Below are 19405 nucleotides of genomic sequence, written 5' to 3' on the forward strand. Positions count from 1 at the left end.
AACGCGTATATCCGAAATGTCGTCGCAAATGTCATCTCAGCTGGAATCGCAGGAGAACCGTATAACAGCGAATATTGAAGCACAAGAGGCACGGATATCCGAAATGTCGGCTCAAATTTCAGCACAGATATCATCGCAGATCTCTGCTCAACTGGAAGAGCAAAAAGGACGTATTTCCTCGAAGTTGGAGGCGCAAGATACAAAAATTTTACAGTTTGAAGAAAAAATCGAGGCCGAGGTGGATGCTTTGAGAGGACGTATCGAGCAGTTGCAACTAAATCGCCCAGCAGTTTCAACTAGTAATCCAAAGGTAAAAACACCATCCTTTGACGGTTCTGTTCCTTTCCAGGTCTTTAAGCTACAATTTGAGAAGACCGCAACAGTGAACAACTAGAATGCTGAAGATATAGTTGCTGCATTGTTCGTAGCTTTAAAAGGACCAGCTGCGGAAATCTTACAGACCATCCCAGAGTACGAGCGGAACAACTACGAAACATTGATGAGCGCTTTAGAGAGACGTTACGGAAGCGAGCATAGGAAACAGATATTCCAAATCGAGTTGCAAAACCGTCATCAAAGAGCGAATGAGACTTTGCAGGAGTTTGCCTCGGATGTTGAAAGATTGGCTCATCTCGCAAATGCGGACGCACCCGTGGAATACACTGAAAGGGTAAAGATTCAGAGCTTTATAAATGGCATACGAGATGTGGAAACGAAGCGGGCTACATATGCGAATCCAAAACTAACATTTGCTGAAACGGTATCGCATGCTCTGATTCAGGAAACAGCGTCGCTTCTGTGTAAGCCAGTTTTCAAAGCACGCCGTGTGGAAGTAGAAAGGCCAGAGTGGGTAGATACAATTTTGGAAGCACTAAAAGGATCTCAACAGAAGAATGCCGGAGTTATTAAATGTTTCAAGTGCGGCAACCCAGGTCACTTTGCACGTCATTGCGATCTTGTTCCTAATAGTTCCAACAATGTGGGTGGCCGTAAACGCAAAGCTGGCGGAAATGAGCAAGAGCGTGTCGGATGTAAAGAACGAAAACTTGCCCCGGCTATTGAATGTCCTGTGATATCTGTGTCGCAGATTGGAAGGAAATCAAGCAGTCTTACCATCAGAGGGAATGTGGATGGTAAAGAGCGTGTACTGACTGTAGATACGGGGGCATCTCATTCCTTGATTCGATCTGATTTGGTCTACAGGAGAGTAAAGTCATTACCTGGAGCAAGGTTGCGTACGGTCACAGGCGAGTATAACCAAGTCCAAGGCGAAGTGGTATGTGAGGTATTAATTGGAAAAGTCATGGTTCTACACAAATTAGTTGTGGCGGAGATCGTTGATGAAGTCATATTGGGAGTGGACTTCTTGGTTGGCCATGACATCAGGATCGATATGCGGAGAAAATTTATGCGCTATAAGAGCCCGGACATACCACTTAACTTTAGTTTGGAAAAAGGGTTCAGCAGTAGTCGGGTACTGGTGGAAAAGACTCGACAAAGACCACGAAAGTCAAAGGTAAAGGTTGATAGATCGAATGGGCCAAATAAATCAAAATCAAATATACCTGCGAGAGAAACACTGGCATTAACAAAACCTAACAGACGCAGGAAAACGAAGCAACGAATTTCCGAGAAAGAATGCGAGGGTAGTTTCAAGCCAGAGCGCACTACTGTGGGGAAACGTGGGAACGATACTGATTATGCAAAGCAAATCCGTCCAGCGCGAGCTCTACGAAGTAGTTCATCGGCCAAACAACAGAGTGTGAAGGAACGAACCAGGGTATTGAGTAGTACGATGAAACACAGGAGAACAATAATTCGAAAGGTTTCTTGGCGGAAGATTTGGTACAGTTATACAACCCTCACCGGCGGAAAGGTGTTCCATCCAAATTTCGGTGCAGTTGGGAAGGCCCGTACAAGGTTGTGAAGAAGATCAGTGATACCATCTACCGCATACAAAACATTGAGAAACCACGAACCAAAATGAAAGTGGTTCATTTGGAGAGGCTAGCAGCGGTTAAATCGAGAGATTTGTCTAATCGGGACGATCAGACTTAGGTGGAGGGCAGTGTCACGAATATTAGCAAAACTAAGGAGTGCTGCCGTCTCTAAGCCGATGCTAAGCAGTGACGTGAATGCATATCAATAATTCAATCATTATGTATCTACATAAACGAAACAATAACTGCGTCTACATATATGTATGTACCATGTACGTATACGAGCAGCGGAGAGTCAATGCACTAACACATGCATATATCTGAGATACTCCTATAAGTATGCAATGAGAAAAACTATAAAATTGTGCAATTTTAGTTATAGCTGAGAAGTTTGAGAGCTCATGGACAATGCTAGTAGATTCTAGAAAATGCGAACGAGGAAACCAAAGAGTATAAAAGGCGACAGATGTAGAGGCGCTGTAATTCAGTTAGCTTTGAGTTGTCAAGCAGTTTCGATTAAGACGATATCTAGCGAGCAATAGCAGTATTATTTTGAATAGTAGAGTTTCATTGAGCTATCAATCAGTGTGGTTATTAAGCAAGCTATTCGTTGCACAGTTTGAGTGATATTGTGAAGTACTTTAATAAAGGCCATTTTGCATTATTACAAATTGGAGTTATTTATTCAACAGTTTAGTGATTCGAACTTAGCAGAGGATTGCAAATAAGAGGATTTGCAGCAAATTCGTTACAATATGTTTGTACAAATGTATGAATAACTTTATGAGTGAATGCTACACAGGGCTTTCGAGACAAACTGGACCTCTATTTTTATTTCGACTACTACCCAAGACAATTAACCATGCATTGAAGTGTTTACCATGTGCTTCTATGGTCATCCCAATAATTATATTCTCAAACTATACGATAGGCATGCTCGGGGTTGCATATAACTAAAACTGTGCATTCCTTTTATTTTTGCGCACGTGAATCCAGCCACTGTCGGTGCCATCTTTTCCTGCGGAAGAAGTTTTCCTGGTGTACACATTAAGGCTTTTCCAGCTGAGTTCCAGCTGGAGAATGTCTGTATGATTTAGAGAGTGCCGCTATATCAAATCCCCCTTAAACATTGTTTGGAATAAGAGGTATTCAGCTGTTTGAGTTGCAGCAATCGCACCAGGCAAGGTGGTTACTCCCTACCCCGTTGTGGGCATCTAAAACTGGCTGTCGAATGTTGTCCCCTATAAAACGGCACATTTCAGCAGTTTACGGCCTTATGGCCCTCCTGACCGCAATTCATGCAAATTTTGGACCTCTTTATAAACTCTGGCGGGCACCGTGGTGCAATGGTAGCGTGCTCCGCCTACCACACCGAATGCCCTGCGTTCACACCCCGGGCAAAGCAACATCAAAATTTTTGAAATAAGGTTTTTCAATTAGAAGAAAAATTGTCTACGCGGTCTCGCCCCTCGGCAGTGTTTGGCAAGCACTCCGAGTGTATTTCTGCCATAAAAAGCTCTCAGTGAAAACTCATCTGCCTCGCAGATGCCGTTCGGAGTCGGCATAAAACAAGTAGGTCCCGTCCCGCCAATTTCTAGGAAAAATTAAAAAGGAGTACGACGCAAATTGGAAGAGAAGCTCGGCTCAAAATCTCTTCGGAGGTTATCGCGCCTTACATTCAATTTAATTTTATAGAATCTTTGCACTTCTGAGCTATATATGTGCATAGCCCCACCACCTAAAACAACCTCTCTCTTGTTTCACTGCTCTAATTCGGTGGGATACCCATACTATTCGTGTTCTTTGCGCCTTTAGAACAACTTTGCGTCATCCGCTGTATGGCGCCGATTTTGGACCACTGTACACTTTGCCGGATATAGATCTGGTACGTTCCGGTATCTAGCACCATTGAGGTACTAGCCCGACCATCTCCGGACCCTTTAATATGACCACATTAAACCTTCTATGCCGTACCGCTCCCCACCCCTAGTTCCATGAGGAACTTGAGACCGCCAGAGCTTCGCCTGCTTAATACGCGTATGAAATTCATATTTGTAACAGTATTCCTCTCGCGTAGGTGAGGTTGACAATTGGGTTGCGGAAGCTCTAAAGCCATAAAGCTTTGTATTGTGCTTATCAACCCCTTGAGTTCCATTCTTTTCCTTGAGGTGAATTCTTTCACCTTAAGAGCCGATTCGATATACGATACCTTAACTACGGAGGCCAAGTGCTTAATTTCTAGGTATATATTGCTTTATCGGGTTTCCTGTCTTATTCCTGAAGGAGCTGGAGCTTTAGATTTTAAGTTAATTAACACAATAGCCTATATAATTTCAAAAATGGCCTACATAATTTCAAAAAAGGGTGCTAACCCCTTTAGATATGTATGTATATGTGGGTGCCCGATATATATAAATACATATTTATCTGGCTTTATTTTAAAGTAACCTAACTCGATCTCTGACGAAGTATCGAAATTGTTTAATTCGAGCTACTTAAAAGCTAATTCCACATATGCTTTATTAAACAACTAGCTTATGCCCGTGGGTTTCACCCCACTTTTCTATAAAAATATGCAAAATAAATAAATTTTAAGGTTGTATTTTTGCGAAGTTAGGTACTGCTGAAAACCATAGGATATACAATATTTTTTTAAATATTATTTGGAGTATAAATAAAACGATTTTTCGATGAGCCAACTCTGGAGCAGACTACGTATAATTGGCCATGGGTGAAACATGAGCTGGATTGAATCCTAATACAGCTAATGACTGTCCTTGATCTTTATTGATAGACATTGTGAAAGCCAATCTAATAGCAAATTGGAGGCGTTTAAAATTGAAAGGCATATCTGACGGTATTAATGGAGTCCTTGGTATAAAAACTTTGTTCTTTTCGAAATTTCCCGATAAAATCATTGTTTCAATGACATTCGGTAAAAGTTTTGTGATGAAAAGCCTTGTCCCATTACATAAGCGCGGAGGATCCATATTACGAAGCATAATTATTATAGACCCTTTTTAATGGATTAATCGATGAGGAGGAATTTCTGATGGCTCCAAGGAGTTAAGAAACTCAACCCGATAATGCACAGCTTGCGATTCTTCCAAGACTGTGTCAATGGATTGATAAGTTGTCTCGTTTGTTTGAATTTTATATAGATATAGAAGATGTAGATAGACTGAAGCTAACAAAAATTTTTAACGGCGGCAGATTACAAAACGTCCAAAAGGAATAACAGCCAAAATCAACTCTGTGGTCAAACTTTAGCTGTTAAAATAACCTAAGTTTTTACGGCAGCCATAGTTCTGAAAAATACCATTTGTAGAGAAGGTGCCACGCCACCTTTTCCCCAATTCCACATTTTACTGGAGGTGTTAGGACTTAACGTCACATAGCTCCTTACCAATTTTCATTATCATACCATTACTACATCCAGAGATATGTAGTATGACATATTCCATTTGTATGGGAGGTGCCACGCCCCCTTCTCCCTCACCCCACATTTTCTTCGTGATGTTAGTGATTGACCTCGAATAAATCCTTACTGAATTTCAATGTTCTAGCATGACCACATTCAGAGTTATGCAGTACCAAAGATTCCATTTGTATGGCAGGTGCCACGCCCCTTTTATATATGGAAATTATTTTTTGCCTATGACCATCCCTGGAAGGTTTCTAGTGGGTTGTGCAAATTTGGTTGTGATCGGTAGATCCGTTTAGGACGCAACCCGATCTATACCTACATACATAATTTGAATTTTATATATGTATATGTATAGATATGGTATATGAGATACTTACTATAGCCCTCTTAACTATAATTAGCTGTAACAAATTTAATATCATGAATGATTGGTATCTATTTCAGGTTGGTAAGAAAGGAATTTTTTTTGTAATTAAACTTAATAAAATTTGAAATTTTGTGACAGATCGAGTTGGGTTACTTTGAAAAATACCACAAATATATATCTGCTAATTCCTTTTATTTGTGAAGCAGTAATTGATTGTTATTAACTTTCATTTCCTTTGTTAACTTGTACAGGCTCAAAACTTTTACATTTTACTAAGAAATGCGTGAGCGCAGCCAGACAATGCCCCGCCGACGTGGTCCAAAATTACATCTACCAGCTCCACGTCGTTACAATTATGAGGAAAATTTTTTCTCGGAGTCTCCATATTACACCATCGACAATACAGAGAATATATACGGGACAACGCTTTCACCAACGCAACGTTGTTACGTGGATCCATGGGATTTGGAGAACTACGATTATGTCAGGAAGTATGGATTATTTGATAGATAACTTTATAATACATGCATGTTTATACTATATGAGGCTGGTCGCGTAATAAAAGAAATCGAAATTTCAACTCATACTTATTTCCTTAATATATAAGAATCAAGTAATACGCTTAGCACCAGTAAATAATAATTATTTTTTTTTTGTTTATTAAGGAACACTGGAAAATAAGAAACATTTACTGGCATATTGCCATGGTACCATCTCGAAAACCGCCACGTATTATATTGAGGCAATTTCGTAATATTTTGAAAATTTTCACCAAGGCACGAACCACAATTAACTTACTGAAACTCACAGTCGCCTAACCATTGGGATACTGTTTTGTATTTGGATTTCTTGCTAATTTCAGTTTCATCCCTTTTCCACACTTTTGTACAATTTGAGACATTCTGGCGCACATTCTGACATAATTTTCTATGAGCTATCTGTCGAAAAAGCTGCAACTAAATATAAAACCTCTTTTATTTTGACTTTGACTAAGCGCCTCTGTGTTTACATTAATTTGTGCAAAGCGTGCATTTTGTTATTGTAATTGTATAACTCTTCTTCGTTGGAGAAGATTATTTGTTTACTATATTTAACTTCCTTCTGTTCAGTTTTCTCCAATAAACACATCTAATATTTGAATCACAATTAATATAATAATTATTTAACGGTGTTAAAGTCATTAGTAGTAATAGTTAAAAATTTAATTTTATTATAAAAGTCAAAAATAGTAGTTAAAATTTTACTTTTAACATAAAAATCAAAAATAAAAGTCAAAACTGTTTTTTTGACTTTTAAATTAGAGATAACTCAGGAACGAAAGATAATAAAGTTCAGCACACACAAAACATGTACCCAGTAATAATTTCTCGTATAAATTTAAAAAAAATTATAGGACATGTGAATATCAAGAAAAAAGCTATCTGCCTCGTATTTAACAAAAGAAAATTTGGGTTTCTTCCTGTTTGGAATGGTTTTTCTGACTATTTCGTAATCATTTCGCGATTGTTTTTGGGACCATATTGCGGCTATTTCAGGATTCTTTCAGAAGCTCTTGGGAATTGTCTCGGATATTTCCAGATCATTTCCAGATTGTCTTTGGTATCGTTTTAGAACAATTTTGGGGATTTTTCTAGTTGATTGAGTGAGTTCTTCGAATTAATTTCAGGACTTTTCGTGATCATTTTTAAGCCAATTCGAAATTGTTTTCGGAATCATTTGAAACTTACATAATGGGTGGCTTGACCATTCATAATCATAACTATTGCAGAAATATTTTCAACAGGCCACATCTTTGATACATTTATCAATCATATTGCATTTTTCCACGTGGGCATACTCAACCCTGCTACATACATTTTAGTAAATTGAACTTGTATTTCTAGCTCTTTTTAGTTAAGTTCGAGCGAATCCTTAAATACGATTAAGGCTAGTATTGCGTATTTCTATTTTTGCGTTATCAGCGCTGGACATTTTCACGCTACCGGTAAATTGCATTTTGAATAACCATAGACGGTCCTTAATTTTAACAACCATATTACTATGCTAGTCATCCAAAAGACACTAAACCTAGGTTCTGATTTGCTAAAATCTAACATTGTCTTTTAAAAAAAAAACCAAAGTCAGACCCTTAAAATAGTTTGGAAACCATATTAAAAACATAAAGACCTATCACGAAATTGTTCAGGAAATATTTCAAAAATCATCCTTAAATCATAGTTGTCTAGGAATTTTTTTAAAAGCCCACCTCAGATTTTTTTGGACAAAGCCCTATCTCAGAATATTTTATAAAAAGGCAATTGGTATAAGTGTTCGATATTTGTATTCGATTCTAGAAAACCACATCTTAAAAACCGTTTCAAATAACTAAAATATTTTGAATTTTGGTTGAGATGGAGCACTTTTCGAAACAAATTCAGACAAATTATTTAAGGTCACGGTGTCTTTCAACAATTTGTAGAGGAAAGCATTTTTGGATTCACGGCCGAGAATTTTTAGTGTTGATTGTTTCAGCGTTTATAGACAATGTATGTATATACTGGTAGCGTGAAAATGTCCAGCGATGGTAAGGGCTTAAAAAACTATATTAAAATCACAGTTGTAGTTCCGAAAATTGATCCTGAAATGGTGCTGAAATATTGGCGAATTTATCGCGAAAACAAATCGTACAACTAACAAACTTTTTTGTTAAATACGACGTAAATGGCCCTTCGTATAATATCCATATATGTACATACTAGAGATATACGCCGCCGATAAACGCCGCCGCCGCCGCCGATTTTTGTCGTTTTTCGCACGCCGCGATTGTCAAAAATATCGGCGCGGCGGCGGCGGCGTCCGGCGCGTTACTATATTTTCTACTCGCTTAAGACTGTTTAGGCCATTTATTGTTCATGTCGAAAATTGGTCGGATATGGTCGAAAGTGGCATCAACGGATGCGCATCACTGCCAGTTATAAGAAAATAATTGCGAGATTTAACTCTTTCTGACTGTTCAAAAGTTATTTAAAAAAGGCGCTTTCGATGTCAGCTTAACACGGACTTTGCATTACCCAATTCACCAAGTTATTAAAACAAAACACTACAAAAAGTTGTATAATAAATTTATATGCTCATTTTGCATATTTTTTTTTTTTTTTCAAAAAATTAATATTGAACAATTAATTCAAATAAAATGACCCAAGGCGAACATGTTTTCAAATTGTCCTTAAGTTGTTAAAAAAAGCAAAATACCCAATAAAGGTGCCGATTTTTAAAAAAATTTTATATTGCGATTGTTTGAAAGAATAAGCGAAATCAGTGATGCAAAATCCTTTACTAGGTTCTAGGGCCATAAATACTGCTTTGTGATGATTCTTACCTCATACTTAAGTTGAGGATATATGTACGTATGAGAAGGGTTTGAAAAATCACTTGGGCTTACATTCAAACATCTGTTGTTTATTTGCGAAACTATACAATAGTGCCTGAAATGTTAATTTTGATTTTCACACTCTGTCCTTCAACGCCCAAGTCTCTGTTTGACATTTCCTAAAGTTGGCGGCCCTATCCAAAACTAGGCCCTTGGAGTGAATCACATTGATTATAGCTTATCAACCAAGTTTAAATATCACCTACACCTTACGGCTGCTTTTACAAATGTGAATACATAGGCACTTTAAAAATTTTATCCAGGGTCCATGTAAAATTTTAATCATGTAGATGCGCAGAGGATCATACGATTTTCACCCATGAGTTACGCAATGGCATCCACTTAGACTGCTTATGATTTCGAGGGCGGTATCCTTGGCCGAATAGTCACTCCTTAACGTTTCAAGGTGTTTCTCTGGTGTAGCTCGGCAGCAGAGCGCGACAAAAAAATTCCGTTAGAAAGTCTTCGGAGCTACACCTAGAGCTTCTAGGAAACTGACGTCGACGAAGGTACATATGAGTTCGAAGTCGCGTGCTGACATATGGTGTGAGGGTGAAGGAGGCGTGGTAGCGACTGGTGGTCGGGATTGCTACAGTTCGCCCATCGGGAATTGTAGCTCTTAATCATCGGGGAGTGTAGCTCCAAAAAACTGGATGCGCCCTGTGCTACGAGAGTCATGAGTATTAATAGACCATTAATAGCAACCGTAAGTTACATTTCTTTGTGACCGCCAAGAAGCACCAATGATTTAAAGAAATTGTGTGTGCTCGACGCTTATTAGGAGTTAACCCCAGGTGAAACTACGCTTTGCACGAGATATGCAGACAAAAGTGTGACCATTTTATGTATCTCTATTTCTTTCCAGCAGACGCAGCAGTACCAATTCCAAAGACCGGGGTAAGGTTCGAAGCCTCTCTGGAGTAAGTGAACGAGGGACAATAGATCCGCAAGGAGCTACTCCTGAAAATTTTTGAACGATCTGCGAGATTTTGAGGCAAAACCCCGGATCTTTCCGAAATGGCCAAGACGTTGATTTCCTTAAATACATACAAACAAAACCTTTCCTAAATATTATTTTTTTAAATAGAAAAATCAAGCTTTTTAAAGTAAGAACACCGGCGTACACTGGCGCGCCGCCCACGCCGCCTCCGCCGCCGATAAAGTAGTCGGCGTAAACCTCTAGTACATACATACATATTATGTAGGCACTAAATTTTCAAATATTTATTTTTATGAGAAAGTAATATTCAGCCCAATTCTAAACGAAAATTCCGTGCGAGTTTTTTCCCTAGGAGTTTTTTCACTAGTTAAATTAAAGGGAATGCATCAAAATAGTTGAAGGAAATTGGTTATTTTAAGAAAGAACACTTATTTGTACAAATTTGTGCTAAAATATGTATTTACATTCTACCACAATATTCTCACTGTTAATACAACAACAACAACAACCACAATATTCTTTAAGTCGAAAAATATATCATAAGCAACGGAAGAGCTCTTCGCATATTTGATGCAGCCATCCAGAAATTGCGCAAGGATTTTTTAAGAAGGCTTAAATAGGTTTTTGCATATGGCGAAAGGCGAACTCAATTCGACTTGGCCGCCAGAAAATTGCTTTGCAGAATGAATGCAGGCAACTCCGGCGGATTTGTGTTATCCCTCCGTCTTCTTCTTACGATCCTCTGTTGATGTTGCTGTGGCACCAATTCATTACTCATTTCAGTGAATACCACATGAAATGCAATAATGAGCATTGTTTATACCTTATTTCTTAATTTCAAACAAATTGGCAACAATAATTAAACTTTACAATTTTTTAAACAAAGTAAGAAATGCGCAACGAAATCTCAATTGACAAAACAGCCGTCTTCGAAAATTCGAAATTCCTATTCCCCAATTATTCTTCTCCCTAGGGGAAAAGAATTGGAGGAATTTTTCCGCGGGAATAAAAAAATCCGCGAGAACAAAATTCCGCGAGAATATGTAGAATTGGTCTGATTGTGTATTTGAATTTGTTTGTGCTAAATGTCCACACTTCTCGTTCCTCAGTTGTCTCTTATTACAAAAAATCGAAGAACCAGTTTTGCCTCTTATTATAAAACTCAAATTTTTATACTCAGCGTGCCTTGCATACAGAGTATATTAACTTTGATTGGATAACGGTTGGTTGTACAGGTATAAAGGAATCGATATAGATATAGACTTCCATATATCAAAATCATCAGGATCGAAAAAAAATGATTAACACGATAATTTGAGTAAATATTGAGATATATTCACCAAATTTGCTACACGAGCTTATCTGGACCTAGAATAGATTGGTATTGAAAATGATCGAAATCGGATGATAACCACGCCCACTTTTTATATATATAACATTTTGTAAAACACAAAAAACTGATTATTTAGTAAATAATACACCAAGAATGTTGACTTTTGACGCGTGGACCGATATTGAGACTCTTGATAAAAATTTGAAAAAAAAATTTTAAATGGGCGTGGCACCGCCCGCTTTTGATAAAATTAATTTAACAAATATTATTGATCATAAATCAAAAATGGTTAAAACTATCGTAACAAAATTCGGCAGAGAGGTTGCCTGTACTATAAGGAATGCTTTAAAGAAAAATTAACGAAATCGGTTAAGGACCACGCCCACTTTTATATAAAAGAGTTTTAAAAGGGTTGTGGACGTCTAAAATAAGCTATATCTTTGCAAAAAAAAGAGCTTTATGTCAATGGTATTTCACTTTCCAAGTAGATTTATAACAGTAAATAGGAGGAACTTCAAATTTTAAAAAAAGGGCGTGGCACAGCCCCCTTTTTTTTGTCTCGGGAGCCATAACTGGAAGAAAAATTTACATATCGTAACAAAATTGGGTACACATATTTTCCTTATAGCAGAAAATATGTCTAGTAAAAATTACCGGGATCGGTTAAAGACTACGGCAACTAAGATATAAAACAAGTTTGAAAGGGTCGTAGACTAGAATAATAAGCTATAACTTAGCAAAAAATAGTTTTGAGTCAATGATATTTCACTTATCAAGTTTTATTGTAAGAGGAAATGGGGAGAAATTTTTTTTAAATAGGCGGTGCCACATGTTATGTAGGAAAGGAATTTTTCTGAAATGAAATGTACGATTGAAGCTCACGCTGAGTATATAATGTACGGTTACACCCGAGCTTAGACACCTTTACTTGTTATTATTATTTTTTTACATTTATAAGAAAGGTCAACTTTTAACTTTTAGTTTTAATAACAATTCAGCAAATATATAAGATTAATTCAATAAATACATAAATAAAATAATCCAACTCCAATAGTTTTTAAACTTTTTTATTTAGCTTGACTCTGTGTAGCGCCGTTGTGAACGAATTTTGTAATTAAAATTTAAGTAACTTCCCGATAAGCTACAAGCTTGAAACTTGGAGTATAGTTCAGAACCCGATGAAAATGCAATAATAAGAAAAAACACTCCGATAGGTGGCGTATGGATCGAAATATTTCAAAAAATCGTATTTGTAGTCCGATCTGGCTCATATTTGGAACAAATATTACATACAGTCCGGTAGAAGTGACATCAAAATACTTTGGAGTTCGAGGAGGGACAAGCATACGTGGCGCCGAGTCCAGTAAAGTCCTTGGAATGATTATGTATTGAGAACTTAGATTGTAACAAATTGTCAATAAAGACTAAAAACTTGAAAAAAAATAATTAAAAAAAAATGTTTAAGTTAAACGGTTTTATTGAAAACAATACTTACATTAATTAATAATAATACTAAAAGCTAGAAAATGATAAGGTAGGTCCTAGCTGCTAGTCATCACACTCCTTATCAATATAGGGCGTTGATCAGACAATTAAATAAAAGCGTTGGGCGCGTGAAATTTTATTAATTCTCGCAGACTTTTGTTTTTACCAGTTTTGATAAACTTGTGTGCACTTATTTCGAGAAAAGCAACCTTGCCTTTGACAAATTTCAATATGATATTTTCAATGGGTTTTAATTTAAAGCTTGCAAACCATGTCAATTTTCTTCTTGCTAATGTGAGCGGCGCCACGCCCATTTTCCAAAATTTTACCAAATTTATATATTTCGTCCGAAGATCAACACACGTATGAAGTTTTATCGCTCTTTGGTACAGAATTATCACATTTTTCCCAATTTTTTGAAATTTTCGATATCGAAAAAGTGGGCGTGGTTGTAATCGATACCAATCTTTTTTTGGTCTAGATTAGCCATTGTACAAAATTTCGCAAGGATATCTCAATTTTGCTCAGATTATCGTGTTAAAGGATTGGTAGATGATATGTCTCAATCAAAATCTTTTTCGATGCTAATAATTTTGATATAATGTAGCCTATATCTACACATCTCGATTCCTTTATGCTTGCTACCCAAAGCTATAATACTCATATCTACCAGTAAACGCTGGGTATAAAAATGAAAATTGGCTAAGTACACGCAATAAAACAAAATTATAAAAAAAAATGTGCCAAGTTCCAAAAGAGATAATTCTGTTTTGAAATATGACGATATTTGGTATTTGAACAAGAAAAATTTAAGAATAAAACTGCATTTTTAGATTCAGCATATTAATGGCAAAGAAATTAAGGCGTTTTTTTGTCTTCCTTCCCCCTGAAAAATTCAAAAAAACTTACTTGGCACCATATATGTAATACTCCTATATTGCTAACAGAAAATGCTCGCAATGTGTTTTGAATTCGAAATCAAAACAAGACAGCCTATAAAATTTTTGTGATTGTAGCAGCATAAGTGTGACAAGAAAAAATGTTTATTTAGGTACATTCGATCATAATTCCATCATGCATTCGATTATTTAATACAAAAACAAAAACGTTTAAAAAGCAATATATCGGCACTCTGATGTTTGGGAATGTACCTATGTAGCTTTTTGTAGCAATATAGGAGTATTACATATATTTTTGGCACGTTTACTCACGAAGCCATCGATATACCATTGTAGTTCGTATAAGAAATTTTTATTATTCCTCTCATTTGACGTTTACTTTCTAGATTGTTACTCAAATATTTCAGCTCAATTTTCTTTCAGAAAGTTAAGTTCCACGCCCATTCGCTGTTCGGCCGAATCCTACTATGACACATCTTTATCGACTAGTCCATACTATATGGCACGTTCACCGTCCTCTGAGGTTCCACTTGTATCACCAAAACGTTTAGCCGCTACGATGCCAAGAACCCGAAGACAATCCCAATGGAATAATTCATGCCAATTGGGTTGTTGTTCTGAAGTGTCACCAATGTCAACGATGCGCCGTCGTCGCTACAAGGATACTAAGAGTGAGATTAATGGTGTAGATTATAGCAAATATGACGACTATATGTCACACATGATCATGAACATTGAAACTGACGAGGATAAATATACTGATTATGATGGTTAGTATTCAGCAATAAATATATATTTATTATACAAATAATTTGTTAATACAATTATCTCTGAAGGTCTCTCTTCATCATCTTCTACTGAATTGCATAGCTCCATTGACGAGGAACTTTACAAAGCACCAACATTCACAATAAACCGATCTTCTGGTTATGAATCTACAATTCGAAGAAAAACTGGTTCCTCCTTATATGACAAACCTGCTCCACGATTGGAATTTCCCGCACCACAATCGATACCACCTCCAACCCCTTCTTATGACTACTCTAATCCTTATGCAACCTCACCACATTGTAGTGCATCCGATTGTTATGTTTGCTCGATGTTCTATGCCTCTCCTTCAATGTATGGTGTAATGGATAGCAGCGCCGAAGAAGGTTACAATGACAGTGCAATTTATTGTAGCTCTACAGAGCGAAGCCCCTTCTCATCGCTCTACAGCGGAATTTATAGCAATAAATTCGTGTTGAGCAAAACGGGTCTGTTGCAGATTGATTATTCGTGCAGCTGGAATGATTTGGATCGCATTATGGGGCGACAGTACTGAAGTAATTGGGGAATGCAATCCGCACGTTTCTTAAATTTGGAGATTATGAAATCACTTGTTGTTGTTGTGCTTCTAGAATCATTTTCTTTCATAATATTTTACTGCTATATATTTAATAGGGTTGGGAAACTGCTGAACTAAATCACTGAATTATTAAATTGGATTAGTTTAATTAGTTGTTGCTACAACAACAGCAACAACAGTTTAATTTGTTAAGGAATGATTCAATGCGGCTATCGAAAAAGCTCAGGGATAGCTCGCTTAATATATACATAAAACGAATTTGAAGTGAACTTTTCATTTCATTGATTTTAGACCAAAAATCTAATTATATAAAAATATACAGTCAGTGTCAAAAGAAAACGTACACACGTGGAAAGTAGTTATTTATTTTTACCTCTCGTAAGGATTTTCTGGGTGACACAATAGACATTTTTATACCTTTCATGAAAATGAAACGGTATATTAACTTTGCACGAATCTCAAAATTTTAAGTCCTTAAAGGAAAATAGATAGACCCACCATTAATTATACCGAAATAATCAGGATGAAGAGCTGAGTTGATTAAGCCATGTCCGTCTGTCCGCCTGTCAGATCGTATGCAAACTAGTCCCTCAATTTTTGAGATATCTTGACAAAATTTGGTGAGCGGGTATACTTACGTGTCCGATTAGACATTTGTCGGAACTGGGCGGATCGGACCACTATAGCATATATCTCCATCAACCGATTTTTCAGAAAAAGAGGATTTTTGTCATATCTTCCCCAATTTATCAGATTGAAGCTTCAAACTTCACCATATACTTTCGTATATTGCACATATTGTTGTCTGAAAAAATAGATGAGATCGGTCGTATATATAGTATATATCCCCACAACCGATTGTTCAGATAAGAAACTTCGTAATTACTGCCCTATTTTAAGAGCTAGAGGCTTCAAATTTCAACTAATGCTTACGTATGTAGCATATATTGTTGTGGTATATATAGTATATATATATAGTATATATATATATATATATTTTCGCAACTTCAGCCCCATTTTAACAGCTAGAAGCTTCAAAGCTCACCAAATGCTTAAGTGTATAGCATATATTGTTGTCTGAAAAAATCATAGAGACCGGTGGTATATATATAGTATATATCTCATACAACCGATTGCTCAGATAAGAAACTGCGCAATTTCTGCCCCATTTTAACAGCTAGAATCTTCAAATTTCACCAAATGCTTACGTATATAGCATATATTGTTGTCCGAAAAAATCATAGAGATCGGTGGAATATATATTATATACCCCATATAAACTGTCATTTTTGCCCATTTTTTACGGCTAGAAGCTTAAAAATTCATCAAATTTCATCAAATAGTTACGTTCTCGTCATATATTGTTGAAATACGTATTTCGCAGTCATAGTTTTTACACGCAGACCACAAAAAACCTGAAACTTTGCATTCTCACACAAAGTACCTATCTATTTTTATACCTTTCATGAAAATAAAATGGTATATTAATTTCGTCACGAAACCCAAAATTGTAAGTCCTTAAAGGAAAATAGATAGACCCACCATTAAGTATACCGAAATAATCAGGATGAAGAGCTGAGTTGATTTAGCCATGTCCGTCTGTCTGTTTGTATGCAAACTAGTCCCTCAATTTTTGAGATATCTTGATAAAATTTGGTGAGCGGGTGTATTTGGGTGTCCGATTAGACATTTGTTGGAACCGGCCGGATCGGACCACTATAGCATATATCCTCCATACAACCGATTTTTCAGAAAAAGAGGATTTTTGTCATATCTTCCTCAATTTAACAGATTGAAGCTTCAAACTTCACCATATACGTTCCTATATTGCAAATATTGTTGTCTGAAAAAATTGATGAAATCGCTCGTATATATAGTATATATCCCCCACAACCGATTGTTCAGATAAGAAACTTTTCGTAATTACTGCCCTATTTTAAGAGCTGGACGCTTCAAATTTCAACAAATGCTTACGTATATAGCATATATTGTTTTCGAAAAAATCATAAAGATCGGTGGTATATATAGTATATATATGGTGGTAATTATAGTATATATATATAGTATATATATATATATTCGCAAATTCAGCCCCATTTTAACAGCTAAAATCTTCAAAGTTCACCAAATGCTTAAGTGTATAGCATATATTGTTGTCTGAAAAAATCATAGAGACCGGTGGTATATATATAGTATATATCTCATACAACCGATTGCTCAGATAAGAAACTGCGCAATTTCTGCCCCATTTTAACAGCTAGAATCTTCAAATTTCACCAAATGCTTACGTATATAGCATATATTGTTGTCCGAAAAAATCATAGAGATCGGTGGAATATATATTATATACCCCATATAAACTGTCATTTTTGCCCATTTTTTACGGCTAGAAGCTTAAAAATTCATCAAATTTCATCAAATAGTTACGTTCTCGTCATATATTGTTGAAATACGTATTTCGCAGTCATAGTTTTTACACGCAGACCACAAAAAACCTGAAACTTTGCATTCTCACACAAAGTACCTATCTATTTTTATACCTTTCATGAAAATAAAATGGTATATTAATTTCGTCACGAAACCCAAAATTGTAAGTCCTTAAAGGAAAATAGATAGACCCACCATTAAGTATACCGAAATAATCAGGATGAAGAGCTGAGTTGATTTAGCCATGTCCGTCTGTCTGTTTGTATGCAAACTAGTCCCTCAATTTTTGAGATATCTTGATAAAATTTGGTGAGCGGGTGTATTTGTGTGTCCGATTAGACATTTGTTGGAACCGGCCGGATCGGACCACTATAGCATATATCCTCCATACAACCGATTTTTCAGAAAAAGAGGATTTTTGTCATATCTTCCTCAATTTAACAGATTGAAGCTTCAAACTTCACCATATACGTTCCTATATTGCAAATATTGTTGTCTGAAAAAATTGATGAAATCGCTCGTATATATAGTATATATCCCCCACAACCGATTGTTCAGATAAGAAACTTTTCGTAATTACTGCCCTATTTTAAGAGATAGACGCTTCAAATTTCAACGAATGCTTACGTATATAGCATATACTGTTGTCTGAAAAAATCATAAAGATCGGTGGTATATATAGTATATATATGGTGGTAATTAAAGTATATATATATAGTATATATATATATTCGCAAATTCAGCCCCATTTTAACAGCTAGAATCTTCAAAGTTCACCAAATGCTTAAGTGTATAGCATATATTGTTGTCTGAAAAAATCATAGAGACGGGTGGTATATATATAGTATATATCTCATACAACCGATTGTTCAGATAAGAAACTTTTCGTAATTACTGCCCTATTTTAAGAGCTAGAGGCTTCAAATTTCAACGAATGCTTACGTATATAGCATATATTGTTGTCTGAAAAACTCATAAAGATCGGTGGTATACATAGTATATATATGGTGGTATATATAGTATATATATATATAGTATATATATGTATATATTTTCGCAATTTCATCCCCATTTTAACAGCCAGAAGCTTCAAAGTTCACCAAATGCTTACGTGTATAGCATATATTGTTGTCTAAAAAAATCATAGAGACCGGTGGTATATATAGTATATATCTCATACAACTGATTGTTCAGATAAGAAACTTTTCGATATTTCTACCCCATTTTAACAGCTATAAGCTCCAAATTTCAACAATTGCTTACGTATATGGCATATATTGTTGTCTGGAAAAATCATAGAGATCGGTGGTATATATAGTATATATATATAGTATATATATATATATTTTTTTGCAATTTCAGCCCCATTTTAACAGCTAGAAGCTTCAAATTTCACCAAATTCTTACGTGTATAGCATATATTGTTGTCTGAAAAAATCATAGAGATCGGTGGTATATATAGTATATATCTCATACAAACGATTGTTCAGATAACAAACTTTGCGCAATTTCTGCCCCATTTTAACAGCTAGAAGCTTAAACATTCACCAATTGCTTACGTATATAGAAGTTGTGTCGTTCGTCTAAATAATGTGTCATCTTTTCCATTCGCCCAACTTCCGGTGTCCCCCAGGGCAGCGTTTGGGTCCGCTCCTATTTGTCATATTTATTAACGACACATCATCTTGCTTTTCAAGGTGAAAGTTTCTTCTTTATGCTGATGACTTAAAAGTTTACCATAACATCAAGTACGTGGATGATTCTTTAATCTTAAAAAATGAGCTTAGAAACTTATACCATTGGTGTGTCCGTAATCTTCTATTCCTAAAT

At 36.1% G+C, this 19405-nt stretch overlaps 1 protein-coding gene across 3 annotated transcripts in view; it reads left to right on the top strand.

Moving 5' to 3' along the window:
• LOC137244181 (uncharacterized) overlaps positions 1-17891 on the top strand; it is a 116387-nt gene extending 98496 nt beyond the window's left edge. For 2 of the 3 annotated variants that reach the window (XM_067772819.1, XM_067772820.1), the window contains exons 2-4: positions 5986-6225; positions 14224-14570; positions 14637-17891. In XM_067772819.1, coding sequence (XP_067628920.1) covers positions 6014-6225; positions 14224-14570; positions 14637-15124 — 1047 coding nt within the window. In that variant the 5' untranslated portion in view covers positions 5986-6013 and the 3' untranslated portion in view covers positions 15125-17891. The remainder of the gene's footprint in view (positions 1-5985; positions 6226-14223; positions 14571-14636) is intronic. The other variant, XM_067772818.1, reaches the window with a different exon arrangement.
• The last annotated feature ends 1514 nt before the right edge of the window (positions 17892-19405 follow it).

Source organism: Eurosta solidaginis, chromosome 3, assembly GCF_040869045.1.
Source record: "Eurosta solidaginis isolate ZX-2024a chromosome 3, ASM4086904v1, whole genome shotgun sequence".
Lineage (NCBI taxonomy): Eukaryota > Metazoa > Arthropoda > Insecta > Diptera > Tephritidae > Eurosta > Eurosta solidaginis.